Source organism: Silurus meridionalis, chromosome 8 (assembly GCF_014805685.1).
Source record: "Silurus meridionalis isolate SWU-2019-XX chromosome 8, ASM1480568v1, whole genome shotgun sequence".
Lineage (NCBI taxonomy): Eukaryota > Metazoa > Chordata > Actinopteri > Siluriformes > Siluridae > Silurus > Silurus meridionalis.
In genome coordinates this window covers 14,230,038-14,248,884 of record NC_060891.1, presented here as the reverse complement: position 1 = coordinate 14,248,884, position 18,847 = coordinate 14,230,038, and the positions used below count along the sequence as shown (strand labels likewise).

At 37.4% G+C, this 18,847-nt stretch overlaps 1 protein-coding gene across 1 annotated transcript; it reads right to left on the bottom strand.

The window, feature by feature from the left end:
• Positions 1-78: 78 nt before the first annotated feature.
• On the bottom strand, positions 79-16,036 carry si:ch211-163l21.10 (basal body-orientation factor 1). The gene is made up of 12 exons (XM_046856206.1): positions 15,913-16,036; positions 15,527-15,767; positions 10,614-10,679; positions 7,780-7,923; positions 7,494-7,574; positions 7,328-7,398; positions 4,916-5,060; positions 3,165-3,517; positions 2,895-3,035; positions 1,919-2,023; positions 865-930; positions 79-464 (listed from the first exon to the last, which is right to left on the bottom strand). Exons 1-12 carry the CDS (start codon positions 15,954-15,956, stop codon positions 380-382), a joined length of 1,542 nt encoding a protein of 513 aa, XP_046712162.1. The 5' UTR covers positions 15,957-16,036; the 3' UTR covers positions 79-379.
• Positions 16,037-18,847: the final 2,811 nt, after the last annotated feature.

The window sequence follows — 18,847 nt, the reverse complement described above, 5'->3', positions numbered from 1 at the left end:
AAATGAGCAATGATTTGTGTTCTCAATTAAAGATTTTTTTCAGGTGGAAGCTTTAAATATCCTGATCTACTTTATTATGGTATATAAAAATCTAGAGTAAACAGACAGATGGATAGATAGAACTTTATTGTCATTGCATAGTACAGGTACACAGCAACTAAATGCAGTTGCTATATTATGTCCAATATAGAAATGGACAAAGTTTGTATTTATGCCTAGATGTAAGCAATGCTTTTATTTAATTCACACAAAGAATAAATACTTCATATGTTTAGGAAATACTGTTTCTTTCTAGAACATGGATGCTTCTCAGTAAAGATGTCTCTCCTGATTATGTGGTGTAGCGGGATATTGTGAATGAGGTTCAGGGTCTTTGTAGTTATAGCAGGCCACTAGGGTTGGATGCCATGTCTGTGACAGATGCTTGGGTAATAAAAGCCATTGAAGATTCTTCTTCTCTAAATCTGTGTAAAATACCAATAGAAAGTGCAGGGTGTTTTTTAATGAAAGTCAAACACTAGAATTGAAAAAAGTGAATCATATTAAAATAATAAGGCATCAGAAATGGTTTGATCATGTAGCTAGATAATACAGTATCAACTGGTACAAGGATGTCTGGGAAAGAGTTTGTGTGGGCGCAAGTACTTATTGAACTTTTAGCTGAATATTTAGTTTGTTACACTCTTGTATACTGGAGAGAATAGCTCAAATTTCAACTACCAAAAGCTGTGCATGAATCTTGTGTGAACCTGATCATTTTTATGATGAGCAGCTTTAATTCTGGTTAGCATGCAGCCTCAGACGGACTACTGTATATAACTCAAATGACTTTATGATTCTTTAAAAAAGAAAGCCTGTTCATACTCAGGATTCTGGTCATTTCGGTCTCTCTCTGAGGATGGTGCCTGAACTGGAAGCTGCACTGGTCTCCTGCAGTAGGACAGACAAATGCAAAGATTTAAAATCTGATGAAAAGAATAAAAATTCTTGATAAAGATAAACAGCTGTTGTAATTGAATTATGTAGCGGGTTGGAACATCAACAGCACAGAATGAACAAACATTTCTCTTGTAGAGAAAACATGAAAAACATGATGGTTCTAATTTCATCCATCTACTCATCTATGCATCCATAAGCTATACCAAATTTAATGTCAAATCACTTTCAAATATGTTGTGTATATTGTCCTCTTGAAAAAAGAGGTTTCCAACTCCCCAGAGAGCCACTGTGGCTTAAATGTACTAAGCAAGCACTTGAGTATGAATGAAGAGCTGTAGATCCAGATGTCCCATACCAAAGACATGCTTCTGTGGCCAGTACACCCTTATTTTAACGCCACAGTTTGAACTCTTTCTCTTTTTGCTGCACAAGTAAGCTCTATACGATTCAGTCTTTAGAGTGAAACTGAAATAACAGGCTTGATGACACTGTTTTCCTTTCAGGGGTATTTTAACAGTAATTCCAGATCAGTGGTTATGGGTCATAAATTGAAATGGAAGAAGTGGAAATGAGGAAATTGGGCACACATGGCTACATTTAAAGGCATAATTTTCTACAGCGATTGTGACTGGAAACTTCACTGTGCTTTGGGATTTTTTTCTGTTATAGTGCAGACAGTTGTGAGTAGCAGTATGATGACAAGATGGCTTGTGGTTAATTACTGCTGGTTTAACTGGTCTATTTGCACTAAAAACATGGAACACTGTTTACTGTTTGTGCATTTAGCAGTTCAAATTGGTGAATGAGCTGCATTACTTTCGAAAGAAGTTCAAATAAAGCCTAAATATCTGCATTAATAAACATTGGTGAATTTTAAATTGAACATAATCCCTGATTATATACATTCGATGTCTGTGCAATTTGGAGGTGCTTGAATTTATATTTTAATTGGCAAAAATATTAAAAAATATATCTTTACCTTGTTTTCAGACCATTTATTTTAGCAAAGAGCAGCCGCAGCACTCGCTCTTTCTGCTCCCACGTCAGATCAGAAATGTCCACTTTTGAGGTCTGCAGGTTGCTCCTGAAAGCCAACTCATTAGTACTGCCGTATGAACACTGAATTGCCAGTATATTAGATACACCACACAAATTTATATTACTTATCTGTGATTCTTCTCCAAACTGTAATTACAAAGTTAGAAGCACACAACTTTATACAATCTATTTGTATGCTCTAGAATGACAATTTCCCTTCACTGGAAAAATGAGCACAAAACTGACATGACATTGCCCCTGTGCACAAAGCATTGTCCATGAAGACATGTTTTGCTAAGATAAGAGTAGAAGCTCTTGAATGGCCCTGACCTCTGAACACTATTAGCATGAACTGGAATACCAACCAGCCATGCTCCTTAATCAAAAAGAAAAGCCTTCAAATACATGTCACTTCAGTATGATGTTAATTTAACAATGACTGTATCTGAAATTGGAAGTTTAAAAAACCATAACCATGTGATGGCCGGGTGTCCACTAACCTTTGACCATATTGTGTATGTCAAATGATATACTTTGGACAGATTATCTTTCTAATATGACTTGGTATTTATTTTAGCGTTCTTACAGTGATTTTGATTCTCAGGGTTTAATTCCTCATGCTACTGTTGGTGTGGTTTTGGTATTTCCTAAACAACTGTCATTCTGGGCTTTTCACACAGCAATTTCAAAGATATATCCGGGATTTAAAGATATATAAATAATTGCTGATCCCATAGATGGCAGGAAAGTCAGTCCACTTTGATTTAACATTCTAACGTTTGAATTATAGCACTGTTCACTATTATAGCAGCTCGACTGGGCTCTTTATCTCTACAAGAGGATCTATAAATTGTTTGCATAGCGATGTGAAATACTAAGTTATGACAGAAATAAAATCCCCAAAAAATCCAACTCACCACCTTTCAGCCTCTTCCAAATCAGTATAGACATTGTTGGTGCTGTGTGGAGCTTTGTTAAAGGTACGTATGTGAGGATAGTCCTTTTTACCTCTCCGTGCTTCACTCATCCATTTCTGATAAGCCTCCTTTGCTTCTTGTCTTTATACATAAGCGCAATAAGCATATACTGAGTTAAAAGTCTCCAACAGATTTCTTTACATAATTCCATCTAAGTTTAAACTTTGCTTGAACTTGGTTGCTTTTATTCAGTGCATGGGTTGGGTGTACCTGTAATGTATCTGGCTGGTTATGATTTCCTGCTTAACATGAGCCAGAGCCTCATGGAAAAATAGCTCAAGCTGGGTGCGCTGTTCCACGATGCTGTGTGCGAGCCGCTTTACTCGGCTCATCTCACGTTCACGCATGGCGAGCAGTTTCTGCAGTTTCTCGAGCTCTACCATGCTAGTCTGAGCAGTAACTAAAGATTTTTCCTGCATTGCCATCTTTTCCTGCTCACACTCGTTTACCATGAGGGCCAGCTTCTGCTCCAAAGTGGCTACTTTGGCCCTTAGCTCAGAGATCTCACTTTGCTGGGCTGCAAGCTGGGCCACATTGTCTGTTATCATTAGCTTTTTGGTCTCCTGTGGGGACAAGTTTTAAAAAAAAAAAATCATATTTTGTGCAAACTTATAAAAAAAAAATCTCCAATTTGATAAGAATAAAGCCTTAACATAAAGTAATTTGCATGGTAGAACCTAACTTTGTCTATTACCCTGAGTTTTATCAAGTTTACTAATTTTTACCAGTAGGGAGTCAGATAGTAGTCAGGGTAAAGGGGTAGGATGAAAAGGGACAAATAGAAAGTATTCCTGGAGGAATGCCTGGTCCAAAAAACATGAGACTAGGGTCAAGTTCTATCTAACAGCAGGTTCACGACTCAAGGATACTGACAAGCAAACTGCTAATGCTTGACAAGAGTGGTTAAAAATCTTAGTAGATATTAAAAGGTGAGTGAATTGTGGATGAAAAAAGCACCATGGTGAGTAAACTGTAGAAACTGTTATACGTGAAAATCTTGACAGGAGATTCACAGTTACAGAAGTACTCAACCAGCCTATGTGGTATTAACAATTATGCCACAGTCAAAATCACTGGGAGCACTTTTTTATTCCCAATCCGATGGTTGATGACCTTCTGTTGGCCTGTACTGCGTGATTTTATGCACTGCTACCATATAAGCAATTGGCTAAAAAGAGAACTACATGAATGAGTAGGTGTACAGGTGCGCCTAATAAAGTGCACTATGAAATACAGTAAAATGTGTTCAGATGGTGTATATGATTAAATGGTGTATTTGTTAATTGCAAACCAGAGAGAACACTGTGTATGTGTGTGTGCACACGTTTGGCCTAGGGTCATGGAAAGAGTGCAGAGTGCCAGGCCGCAACGAGACAGAAGACTGGCTCCTCGAGTGGAGGTGCGGAGAAAGTGCCACCACAAGCAAAGTCAAACATAGAGTCCAGTGCAAATAAACAGAGGGGGAAATACTAGCCACCAGAGATCAGTAACTACCACAATAAGAACATAACTTAAATTTCAATCATTACTGAAAGTAGCTCTGCTTTGATGTACAGTTTGTCATTTTTAGCTTTAAAAAATTACATCTCTCCTCTTTAAGAACTTAAAAGCATGCCTTTAGTGAATAAATGACTTCAGCGACTTGTTTTATAAAGATAGTTGTTACCTATAAGAAAACACATGTGTTTGATGACACTGGAAATTTCCCCAGTCCTCATAAGCTGTCAAATAACCCCATTACCAAAAATAAGAAAATAGTGGCCTGGCATGGGGGTCCTCCACATATGAAACTGTACAGTATGTCTTTCTAAACAATGTGTGTTTTTTCTTTTAAGATTTATTATTGAGAGGTGCTTAATATTTATTGGAGTTCAAAACTACATGCCTTATTAAAGCAGTGGAAAATATTGGTCCTTGTACAATGATGTAGCACCAGAGGAAGACCCCTGTAATAGTTGTACCTTATCAAGGGTGAGAGAAGCATTCTCCTCTGTCAGGGCCTTATTGCTCCGTTTTAGCTCTTCTGCCTCTTTCAAATGATATCCAAGTGCCTCATTCAAACGCACATTCTCCTTAAACACGGAGCGAGACACATTATCCAGTTGTCTGTTGGAATTGATCAGAAAAGAACAGACCTGAGATATATCTTCATTACATAGAATATAAAAATGCTTTACTAGAATTTAAACTGTCCATGACCCTATTAGAAATTAGCAGTAAGACACACTATACAGGTAGTTGTCGACTTACGACCACGATTGGGACCGACAGACCAGTCGTAACAATGTCGTAAGTAGAGTAGGCTATATGTACAGTACTGTGAAATGATGCCGGAAGCTGGTACGCTGGTACGCTGGTACGCCGCGGCTAGCGATTGTGGTCGCAATGTCGAATGGTCGTAAGTTGCATAGGTCGTAAGTCGACGACTATCTGTATGACCAAAGGTTTTTAAACACCCCACCACCACACCCATATGTATTTTAAACATCATATTCAAGATCTAGTCCCCTTTTTTAAACTCTCTTCTGGAGAGGCCACCATTTTGGAGCATGGTGTTTGGGGATGTGCACATTCAACCACAAGAGCATTAGTGAGATCTGAAATGCAGTCACCATTTCAATGTGTCTGTATTAGAGATGGATAGATTCATTGATTCGTATCGGTGCATCGCAATAAAAGTTAACAACGTGATTTTAAGAAGTGCATTTGTATGGTGCTGCAGCTTTTTAAACATATTTACATAGGTAACGATGTATTTATATATAATTATTAGTAGATGCACTACTATTTTATTATTTAGAAAGTGACTAATAATTTGTGACCAATATTTTATATGTAGATTGATTTCTCTTCGCTAAACTGTTTCTTAAGTGCGTTCTCTCAGCACCACTGCTCCCACATTAATATGAAGTAAAACAACACTACGGAGGCTGAGAATATAGATTAACATGGAAGAGGTAGAGCTGCATCTTTCTGGAGACAGAACAGGAAAAGAACGTATGTTTTTTAAAATTCTATTGTTTTTTTTTTTGCACTACAAAAGTCTGTTTGTGAAAGAGCCACGCATTAATTAGAACGCATTGATTTGCTGTCTGTTTGAACCAAAGAAATTTAAGCAAACTACACCAACCAGGCATAACTTTATATAACTTCATAACTAATATTGTGTTGGTCCCCCTTTTGTGCCTAAACAGTCCTGACCCATTGAGCATTAACAGCATTAATGTCTTCATCAATTTGAGCTACAGCAGCTTGTCTGTTGGATCAGACCACATGGGCCAGCCTTTGCTTTTTACTTGGCTGCCCATGACCCCGGCACTGGTTCACTACTGTTTCTTTCTTGGATCACTTTTGATAGATACCTACCACTGCGGACCGGGAACACCCCACATGAGCTACAGTTTGGGAGATGCTCTGATGCAGTCGTCTATCACAATTTGGCCATTGTCAAACTCAATCGAATCCTTACGCTTGAACATCTTTCCTGCTTCTATCCCACCCACAAACAGGTGCCATGATGTAGAGATAATCAGGGTTATTCACTTCAACTCTCAGTGGCTAAAGTTATGCCTGATCAGTGTATCTAATACCATTGAATTGCATATATCATATTATTTTCCACCGCATGCAAAAAAAATCCTATACATTTGGGTGTTTCTAACTTCGCAGCAATAGTTGTTGTGGAAGGCCCAAAATGTGTATGATGGTCAGGTGTCCACATACCTTTTGCCACATAGAGTTCTTATGTTTCAAACTATTGCCTCTTCAAAAATAATGCTATTGTCTCCTGTATAAAACCAGTATATACTGATCCAAAAAGGTGTCAAATAAGTGACCAGATGATGTACAGTATGGCTAAACCCCTAAGACATTGGGCTTATTCTGTTTCTACTTAGTCATGACTCATCGAATTTAATTTGGTTGACCTCAAATGTCTGGCAGAGTGATGCAGATGCAGAATTGTTGTTTGGGCTGAAAATTTCCTGAAAAGGAAACTCCTTGGCTGGGAGCTTCAAGGCCGCAATGCCACATCTAGAAGCAAGATACTAGAAGGCTTGCAGCAATGACTTTGGTAAACTAATCAAGCAAAACTAACACATAGCTTTTGCTGTGGCCCAAAGAATTGCACTTGTACAAAAACACACATGTTCTGACATGAACACATTCATACACACTGTTTGCAGACTAAAGTATATAATCACTTGCTAGGTGATATATACCATCTCCAAGAGGATAAGTTTGGTGTGGTCATGATAATCACCTTGTTTTGCTTAAAAAGCTTGTTTATTTTCTCTCTCTGCATGATTGTTCTGTTTGAAGAGTAAAACCTCCTATAATTGGTAGAGAGGAGGATGCACTGCGAATATACTCACACAATTGCCTCATTGTGGGCTTTCTCTGCTAGCTGGGAAATTCTCTGCTCAGCTTCCTTTTCTAAACGAACCTAGATGGAGAAATAAACCAAGCAATTCTTCTAGTTCTTTGTCCTGTTTCTCTATTTTTGTTTCTCCACAAAGCAAATAGACATTTGATACATACCTTTTCAATGAAAAATTTATGCTCCATTCTAGCAAGACTCTCCTTGTGTTCACAGTTAGCAATGTACATGCTCTCTTTCATCTAAAAAAAATAAATAAAGTGTGCTTCTGTCATTTATGTGTTCAATGTAAAAATGCCATTAAATGCTCTTTGATGACATTTTCCATTCTCTAGATATCGGTAACCTACTTTCTATTCATGCATTTGTTTAACTACAAGTTTAAGGGTATATTTGTAAAGAATTGTATGCATATACAATATATTCTTATATATTGCATTACAGTACAGTGATCAACTCTTGTTCCATTTGAGCTTTCTTTTTGCGGAACTCCTTGATGTTTTTGAGTTCCCCCTGTATCATCGAAAAATCTCTGGATCTCTTCTTAAACTTTTCTTCCAGCTCATTAATCTTCATGGTATACTCTGCAACCTGCAACAGCCAATCAAAATGAACATGTGGTTAACAACCCAGTGATCATGATAACAGGGATAGCCTTCTTGTCTTAAAAAAAATAAAATAATTGGCAGTTGCAGAGCCAGGAATAGAGGGATGGTCGGTTTTCTGTACATGCATGTATGTACAGCATCAATGTGGGAGGGCAAGCCTACAAATGCTGGAGTAAGAATTTTGAACCTTTGGATGGCCTATGGATTCAGAACATTCAGAGCTGCCCATCGGAAAAACGGCAGCAACTGGAGCTATTTAGGGATCACTGCATCCAGCCAAAGCCAACTGTTTCAAATCAGCAGTCTGACCTTTTGCCTCGTCTTAGATGGACCACATGTTGGTTAAAAATGGCTTCGATTTCAGCAATGACTCTGCCAGGCGTGTTTAGTGAAACATTTATAACTTGCCGCAGGGAAGACAATGACAGTGTTACAGGTGTTACAGGGTTAGGTGTCACAAAACAACAGTGTGACCATCTACTCATCTTATAAAATTTATATTACATATAAAACTTGAAAAAATAGCACCTAAGCCAGATGTAGTCAGATTTATCTAGCATTTAACATTACAATATTACAGCAACACACATATAAGAAGTTGGAGCTTAGTGGTTAAGATGTTGGTTTTCTGATTCGAAGGTCATTTGTTAAAATCCCAGCCACTGCTGGGCCCTTGAGCAAAGACCGTAACCCTGAACTGCTTTGTAGTATATATAGAGATATGGAGATAAATGTAAAAAGCTGTGGATAAGGATGTCTAGCAAATGAACTGAAACTGCAGAAAATTACCCAGAGTCTACCTAATGAAAAGTGTAGAATATAAACAAAAAATCTATATTGTGGTGAGGGAAGACATGCAGGTAGTTGGTTTGAAAGACCTAATGTCCTAAAGGAAGAAGCCAAAAGAAGAAGAAGAAGAAGAGTATTATATTAGTTTATAAGATTTGACTAGAGAATGCCAGGAAAGAAATAGCTGATATAATTTAAACTCCATAGGGCACTGTATGGAATCATGCATGAAATTAGTAACACATTATAGTATAACTCAATTTCCTCTACTTCCAGTATGAGCCAAGCAGGAAAGGTGTAGCTAACTATTTACAGTATGTACTCAATCATCATTATGCCTCAAACATGAAGGAGAATCACAGTAAGTGAGAACCTTTGAATAAAATTTGAAATATCAATTGGGTGGTATAACTTCATGGTCTGTTCAATCCTTAGCTTGGGGTACTGTTTCTTTGTTCATCCCATAATCATTTGTGTTTCCTCTGTTTTCTGGTTTCCTCCACCTCCCAAAATACATGCCAGTTGGTAGATTGGTTATATTAAAATGATTTTATTTGTGAAAGAGAATTTGAATGGGTATACACATAGTGTCCTGTGATGGATGGGCATTCCATTCAGGGTGTATTCCCACCTCATGTTCACTTTTCCTGGGATGAGCTCCAGATCCACAGTGACCCTGACCAGTATAAAGTGGTTACCAAAGACGAATGAAAAAAAAAAACATGGAGTGAGTTATTATAGTATTTTGTGCCTCTCCCTTTCTTGTTTAAGCATCACTTTTACTTGCTGTAAAAGACTAAAGCTGGAAAAGCATTAATGAAACAAACTGCTTTCCCTCATGAGCTCAGTGACAAGTCAACCCACTGTTGGAGAAAAAACTTTCTGTGACTGGTTTAGAGAGTTTCCATTAGCTAAGTCCATTTTTAAATATGAAGCATTTTATCATATTGCAGCATTCAAGTTGTATGCCATTGAAATCACATTTAACCACAACAATGTGTTTTTCCAGAACAATGCTGCATGGGCAAATGTGACATTACCATAAGTGTCTAAAAAAAGGGGGCATATTTTAAGATTGTCCAGACCAAGCTTTTTTTCACCTAACACTTATTGGAACCCATTTTTACATGCATGAAGTAAAAGATGGTAAATGGAAAACAGCTGTTGACCAAAGCAGTGCATTTTTAACTCTAAATTAAAACATTTCAGAGAGACGGTTGCTGGTATGAGTGGTTAGCTACTACTTGAAATTATGTTTTTTTTTTCAACATAATCCTTGCAAAGTATATACATTCTGGGATTGGGCATATAAAAAAGCTTTTATCAACATAATAATAATGTTAAAATTGACATTTGTAATTTGCTAGCAACAAACCATGAGACATATGAGCGATAAATAGGTTAGCATGTACCTAAACTGGCTGATGCATTCCAGTGCATGTTTTAATTACAGGATCCAGAAGGCCATAGAACTGGGATTACATGACTGCAAATGTTGTGACCCTGTTATAAAGTTTTATGCTTGCTATGTTTTTCCACTACAAATGGACCAATTAAGCATGAGTATAATTAGAAATAAAGAATTTTAGTTGGAAGCAACCCATTTTCGCACATTGTGTTTTACTGTGGCAACAGGCAGCCATCAACAGGCTATAGTTTTTGATACATGATACATGATTATATTATAAATAGCAGGACCCTGTCCACTAAAAATTTATCAAGCTGACATTGCCTGCCATATAGAAATTGCTTGTGGCGTTTTCTTTTTGCTTTCAGTAAATTGCCTGGCCACTCCCTGTCCTTGGACAATGTTTTTATCTTATAAAAGTAAGTGCAATTTAATTTCATCTGGAGTAAAAAAAACTTGGCACCTTTGATACTTACTAAAAACTGCTTGTCCTGTAGGGCTTTTGATTTCTCATTTTTTAGCTGTTCTTCCAATGCAGCAATCTGTAGGAAAAAGTTACTTAGAAATTAGCATGATAATATCTAGGGCATGCACATACTACAGTAGTGACTCTGTAGACTAACTATTTGCAAGGGACTACGTACAAAACTGTTTGTTTCCTTAATAGTTTGGAATGAGTTGAAATGTTGGATTTTTTGGACATAACAACTATGGATCAATAATACCTCGACACACTAATGAGGACCAAGGTGTTCATGCACAGGAATGTAAACATAGTGTTGGGATTAAATCACATTGTTCTGATGTTCACATGCTAATTGTAGGTGTTTTTGGTGGCGGATGGATGTCAGCAGGGGCACTCTGAACAGTCTGTGGCTATGCAGCCCCATAAACATTACACTACCTAATATATATCCACAGTTATTAAGTTTGCCTGTCAGTATTCTTTTCAAATTAGGGCTGATAAGTATATATTTATATATAACTTGGTTATATTTTAGAGTAGTCAATGTGCAGCTTACAGATTTAGTGTCCTCTGAAAATAACTCAACATACAGCCATTACTGTCAAAATAGCTGGCAACAAAAGTGAGTACACCCTAAGTGATAGCAGCTGTATGTCGTGCACACATGATGAAAAAGATGGTGTAGGCTGGAAGAAGATCCGTTACACCCTAGACTGAGTTACAGTACAGTGGCCAGGGTCATACACAGGTTTTAGAAGAAGGGTTTCACTTGAAACAGTCCTCGCAAGGGTTTATTTTCATGACTATGAAAATTGTAGAGTCACACTGAAGGCATCAGGGGCTATTTGACCAAGAAGAGAGTGATGGGGTGCTGCGCCAGATGACCTGGCCTCCACAGTCACCGGACCTGAACCCAATCGAGATGGTTTAGGGGTGAGCTGGACCGCAGAGTGAAGGCAAAAGGGCCAACAAGTGCCAAGCGTCTCTCGGGGAACTCCTTCAAGACTGTTGGAAGACCATTTCAGGTGACTACCTCTTGAAGCTCATCAAGAGAATGCCAAGAGTGTGCAAAGCAGTAATCAAAGCAAAAGGTGGCTACTTTGAAGAACCTAGAATATGACATTTTTCAGTTGTTTCACACTTTTTTGTTATGTATATAATTCCACATGTGTTAATTCATAGTTTTGATGCCTTCAGTGTGAATCTACAATTTTCATAGTCATGAAAACAAAGAAAACTCTTTGAATGAGAAGGTGTGTCCAAACTTTTGGTCTGTACTGTATATAAAACTGATCTGCTAATCTTTCTATTAATATACCATAAATTGTGCATAAATTTTACAACTATCAATTAAGAATTGTTTAATCATTACAGGCCAACAAAGGTGTCAAGCTTAAAAATGCTTAATACTAAATAGTATATATTTGATTTTGACAAATTAACTATATTACAAGATTTTTAAATGGAATTTGAAAAATTATTATCTACAAATTCTATGAAGCATGGTTAATTAAATTGTTAAAGCAACTTAAAACTATTTGCAAACTGCTTTGTTAAGCAACCGAATGGATGGATGGATGGATGGATGGATGGATGGATGGATAATAATAATAATAATAATAATAATAATAATAATAATAATAATAAATTATTATGATTTTTGTTCTGTTTATGTCTGATGATTGTTTCATGAGTGTCTTACATTGTAAACATTGTAAGCACTAGAAAGCTGCAGTCTAAACTAAGCTGAACAGTGGAAGCAAGTTCTACAAGACCCTGTACTATTTTAAATATCACCCACACACTACACAGCTTTTATTTGTTAATTAAATCATTTGTGTTTTAATATCGTATCTATTTAATGGTTTGCTTAAATAAGTAATATATTACTAAATTACAAGTTGTTTTTACATGGTATTTATAATTTAGTGAGTAAGATTGATTGCACATCGGTAAAGTGCTTGTATGACATATCACTGTAACTATGATTCATCCATGTTTTGAAACCATGGTTAAACCGTGGTTATACCATGGTTGCTTTGTTGTAACTGTGGTTTTAAAGCAAGGTTTTATAACTATGTCTTTATTATAGTAAACAAGTTTAAATTGCTTTTAGCATTGTGAAAAAAACATACGGCTTTCAAACCCTGGCTGCTATGGAAAATCATGGTTTTCAAATTATGGTTACAATTATACTATAGTAACAATGGTTAAGCCATAAAACCGAAGGTTACCAGCTTTACCCACTATATAACCTAGCTACTTATTTCCTGACCAATATATATTTATATTTATATATAAAAGTTTTGTTTGTGAGTTTTGTCTGATGATGGATGGCCATTTTTATGCAACACTTCGTTCTCAACACTTTTGCTTAAATGTTGGTCATGTCCTAAAACAAAAATATTTAGTAATGTTAAATTAAAATGTATTACATTAAGCTGAAAGTGGTTCTGCTGCAATTCTGCTTTTTGATGTTTTTTGATTTTAGGTCTTTATCATTATATTGGATAAAAATCATCTTGGTGTGTTTTCTTTTCAGAGCAGTTCATTTAGGAATGTCTGAACAGAGATTGTTTGCAGCAAGAAAGCCATTGCATGCTGTAAAACTGAGCTCTGATAAAATACTGAGCAAAAAGACAGAGCTGTAGTGCTGTAGAAAAATGAAAAGTGTGATGTGTACCGGATATTTGGTTTAAAAAAAATGTGATCGATTTATGTGTTCAATCATTTATTTATCACTGACTTTCACCATGCTTGTATGATTTTTGACCAGTTAAAGACAACTTTTTGGTTAGTTTAAAACTCACAATCCACTCTGTAATTTTGTTTTACGCACAAAAATCACACATGGTAAAAGAATAACTGATTTAGTGTCATTGTAACCAAAGACACTAGAGGACAAAGTTCTGGCAGTAGAAATAAAATCTTAGGGTGAGACCACAGCAAAGATGCTAAAGCCACAAATTATCACAGGATAAAACAAAAATTAAAAGAGAGCTACAAATACAACAGTGTCAAAAATTACCTTAAGGCTACTTTGAGGATTTTTACCCCATTTTCTCAATGAACCCAGACTGGGTTAACGACAGGACAGAGGATCTTCATTCATTTCATTTTAATCAGTCCTAAAGACTGCATGCAAAAACATTATTGAATTTGGATAAGATTTTTGGGGATCATCTTACAGTGCGTCCAGAAAGTATTTACACTTTACTTTTTTCCACATTTTGTTATGTTACAGCCTTATTCCAAAATGGATTAAATTCATTCGTTTCCTCGAAATTCTAAAACAATACCCCATAATAACATTGTGAAAGACGTTTGTTTAATCAGGTTCATGACTGGGCTCTGGCTGGGCCACACAAGGATATTCACAGAGTCGTCCCGTAGCCACAAATTTGTTATCTTGGCTGTGTACTTAGGGTCATTGTTCTGTTGAAAAAAGAAACCGTTGCCCCAGTCTGTGGTCCAGAGCGCTCTGGAGCAGGTTTTCATGAAGTATGTCTCTGTACATTGTTGCATTCATCTTTCCCTTGATCCTGCCTAGTCTTCAAGTTCCTTCCACTGAAAAAACATCCTCACAGCATGATGCTGCCACCACCATTCTTTACTGTAGGGATGGTATGGGCCAGGTGATGAGCAGTGTCTGGTTTCCTCCAGACATGACGCTTGGCATTCAGGCCAGTGAGTTCAATCTTTGTTTCTCATGGTCTGAGAGACCTTCAGGTGCCTTTTGCCAAACTCTAGGCCATACCAGCACTGTGCCTTTTACTGAGGAGGGGCTTCTGTCTGGCCACTTTACCATACAGGCCTGATTAAAGGTTGTTATTCTGGAAGGTTCCTTTCTCTCCACTGAGAAATACTGGAGCTCTTTTAAAGTGAACATCGGGTTCTTGTTCACCTCTCTTACTAAGGCCCTTCTCCTCCAATCGCTGACTTTGGCCAATTGCCCCTTTCTAGGAATAGTCCTGGTGGTTCCAAACTACTTCCATTTATGGATGATGGAGGCTAATTTTGGGACCTTCAGTGCTGCAAAAATGTTTCTGTACCCTTCCTCAGATCTGTGCCTCGATTAAATCTTGTCTCGGAGGTCTACAGACAAATCTTTGGACTTCATGGCTTGGTTTTCACTCTGACACAACCTCGATGCCAGAACAGCAAAAAGCCTGTTTAAGGGACCTTATACAGAATATATATTTATATAAGGGACCTTATGTAAACAGGTTGTGTGTGCCTACCCAAATCTTGTCCAGTCAAGGTGGACTCCAGTCAAGTTGTAGAAACATCTCAAGGATGATCAGTGAAAACAGGATGCACCTAAGCTTCATTTTGATTGTCATGGCAAAGGCTGTGAATACTTATGTACATGTGATTTCTTTTCATTTTTTATTTAAAATCTTTCACATTGTCATTATGATCGTAGAATTTTAAGGAACATAATGAATTTAATCCATTTTGGTATAAGGCTGTAACATAACAAAATGTGGAAAAAGAGAAGTGCTTTGAATACTTTCCAGATAACCATAACAAATAGCAATAGCAAAAAAAATAAAAGTGTTATATTTAGCTCTGAATTAGATTAACTGACTAATGGGTGTGAAAGCATGCTAAATGAGACTGGTTGCAGTGTGGAGATGGTTTTTGATGTTTGCTTTCCAGCTGCTCATTATTAAAGTGTCGAATGAGGGTGACAATAAAACACATATTTAATTTATTTTTTAAATGATGTTCTAGAATGGTTTCCTTAATTTCATCTTCTAATTACTAGCATGTTCTTTCTGTAAAGCGTGAAGGTTATAGGGCACAGTGTTGATGTCTTCACAACAGAGCACAGCTGCACACGGGTTAGTTATGCACCTATATAATCCCCTGCGCATGCGCTTATTTGTCTTTTAATGCTCGCGATCGGTGTAAACTTGCCTGTGCTTCTTTCTCAAGTTCTTTCTTTTTCAGAAATGCAATGATGTCAGTAGTGTCCTTCTCAGCTCTGTATTGCTGGTTTGTGAGCTCTTCATTTGCCCAAGCCAGTCTACGTGCAGCTTCACGATATTCCACCCGCGAGCTTTCCGTTAGCTCCAAGCGAGCCTCCCACAGAGCTGCATTAGCTTTAGCTCTCTCAGTATCACATTCCCCATCCGTATTATTTTCCTTCTTCACTTTTCTAGACAAATAAGATTGATATGAGGACAAAGTATTTTGCATCAGAGCAGTCCAGGAAAAACGAACACACATTTTAACTAAAACTTTGTTTTAAGCACATTCACAATGAATACAAATATTTTAAATTGACTTGCATTGTTGCTTACCCTTTCCCCTTCTTTCCTGCTTTCTTCATTTTTTTTTTCGGCATGTTTCTGACCTGCAGCTTCAGTTTAAACTGTGGACGCTACACAATTCTCTTGCCTTGTTTAGAACTGTTACCATGGAGACGGTCACGGCTGGAGGCACTAACTTGATCTCCTCTGAGTCCTCCTTTCATTCTCTTTTCTCATTAGGAAATTGCAACCTGTTACAAATGTCACAATATATATATATATATATATATATATATATATATATATATATATATATATATATATATATATATATATATATATATATATATATATATATATATATATATACAGTGGTACGGAAAGTATTCATACCCCTTTAATTTTTACTCTTTGGTATATTGCAACCATTTGCTAAAATCATTTAAGTTCATTTCTTTTCCTCATTAATGTACACATAGCACCCCATATTGACAGAAAAACACAGAATTGTTGACATTTTTGCAGATTAAAAAAAAAAAAGAAAAACTGTAATATCACATAGTCCTAAGTATTCAGACCCTTTGCTCAGTATTTAGTAGAAGCACCCTTTTGATCTAATACAGCCATGAGTCTTTTTGGGAAAGATGCAACAAGTTTTTCACACCTGGATTCGGGAAACCTCTGCCATTCCTTCTTGCAGATCCTCTCCAGTTTTGTCAGTTTGGATGGTAAACGTTGGTGGACAGCCATTTTTAGGTCTCTCCAGAGATGCTCAATTGGGTTTAAGTCAGGGCTCTGGCTGGGCCATTCAAGAACAGTCACGGAATTGTTGTAAAGCCACTCCTTCGTTATTTTAGCTGTGTGCTTAGGGTCATTGTCTTGTTGGAAGGTAAACCTTCGGCCAAGTCTGAGGTCCAGAGCACTCTGGAGAAGGTTTGCGTCCAGGATATCCCTGTACTTGGCCGCATTCATCTTTCCCTCGATTGCAACCAGTCGTCCTGTCTCTGCAGCTGAAAAACACCCCCACAGCATGATGCTGCCACCGCCATGCTTCACTGTTGGGACTGTATTGGACAGGTAATGAGCAGTGCCTGGTTTTCTCCACACATACCACTTAGAATTAAGGCCAAAAAGTTCTATCTTGGTCTCATCAGACCAGAAAATCTTATTTCTCACCATCTTGGAGAACTCCATGCGGGCTTTCATGTGTCCTGCTCCAGAGAGGCTTCCGTCGGGCCACTCTGCCATAAAGCCCCGACTGGTGAAGGGCTGCAGTGATGGTTGACTTTCTACAACTTTCTCCCATCTCCCGACTGCATCTCTGGAGCTCAGTGATCTTTGGGTGCTTCTTTACCTCTCTCACCATGGCTCTTCTCCCCCGATAGCTCAGTTTGGCTGGACGGCCAGCTCTAAGAAGGATTCTGCTCGTCCCAAACGTCTTCCATTTAAAGATTATGGAGGCCACTGTGCTCTTAGGAACCTTAAGTGCAGCAGACATTTTTTTGTAACCTTGGCCAGATCTGTGCCTTGCCACAATTCTGTCTCTGAGCTCTTTAGGTAGTTCCTTTGACCTCATGATTCTCATTTGCTCTGACATGCATTGTGATCTGTACGGTCTTATATAGACAGGTGTGTGGCTTTCCTAATCAAGTCCAATCAGTATAATCAAACACAGATGGATTCAAATGAAGGTGTAGAACTATCTCAAGGATGATCAGAAGAAATGGAAAGCACCTGAGTTAAATATATGAGAGTGTCACAGCAAAGGGTCTGAATACTTAGGACCATGTGATATTTCAGTTTTTCTTTTTTAATAAATCTGCAAAAATGTCAACAATTCTGTGTTTTTCTGTCAATATGGGGTGCTATGTGTACAATAATGAGGAAAAGAAATGTGCTTAAATGATTTTAGCAAATGGCTGCAATATAACAAAAAATGAAAAATTTAAGGGGGTCTGAATACTTTCCGTACCCACTGTGTTTATATATATATATTGCACATTAATTCTCTCATTAATTCTTCTTCAAAAAAAAAAAATCTGAAACATAAATAGAAAATATTCCACATATCACTGACTCCAAGTGTAGTTTAATAGCTTCTGTGAGTCTGAGATCTAGGGGTTTCTAAATGCTTACCATCTCAGTCCTACTGTTCCTGGAACAGGCTTTGGCTTCACTGTGACCCTGACAGGGAAAAGCGGTTACTGAAGTTAAAGAAATGAATGTCTGCATTCCATAAATAAATCCCTCAAACCACATGTAGTTTTAAAGAAATGTCATGCAGAACTGCAGATGTGCTTCAGAAGCATAGAAATCGATTGAAATGCTATACTGGAACAATGAATAAATCAACACTGGTTCGCTAATTACAAACTTGGGATATTATCAGCCTACAACTCAGAGGAATGTTTTTTTTTTAAATCCCATTCAACATTTAGTCCTCATTTTATGTTATAATAAACTCAATTCTTCTTGGAATGTTTCACTAGATTTTGGAGAGTGCTTGTGAAGATTTGTACTCATTCAGCCAAAAGGGTGTTAGTAATATCAATTACTGATTTAGTGTGAGGAGGCCTGGGGTGCAGTCAGGAAAACTCTGTGAATGTGCTTTAGTGGTCCAGCCAGAGCCCAGACTTGAACCTGACTAAAAATCTCTGGAGAGATCTGAAAATGGCTGTGCACTGATGCTCCCCATTCAACCTGCTGGAGCTTGAGAGGTTCTGCAAAGAAGAATGGGAGAAACTGCCGAAAAATACTGTGTGCCAAGCTTGTAGCATCATCCTCAAAAAGACTTGAAGCTGTAACTGGTGTCAACGGTGCTTCAACAAAGTATTGAGCAAAGGCTGTAAATACTTATGTATGTGTGTTTTTGAATTTCTTTTTAAAAAAATAAATGTGCAAAGATTTCAAACACACTTCTTTCACAATGTCATTATGGGGTGGTTTTGTTTGTAGAATTTTGAGGAAACTAATTGATTGAATCCAT

Coding starts and splice junctions, on each gene's coding strand:
- si:ch211-163l21.10 (XM_046856206.1), bottom strand. CDS start 15,956: ATGCCGAAAAAAAAAATGAAGAAAGCAGGAAAGAAGGGGAAAGG. Junction 7,399..7,493: donor ATAAATTTTTCATTGAAAAG/GTATGTATCAAA, acceptor TTCTCCATCTAG/GTTCGTTTAGAAAAGGAAGC. Junction 465..864: donor CGAAATGACCAGAATCCTGA/GTATGAACAGGC, acceptor TATTTTACACAG/ATTTAGAGAAGAAGAATCTT.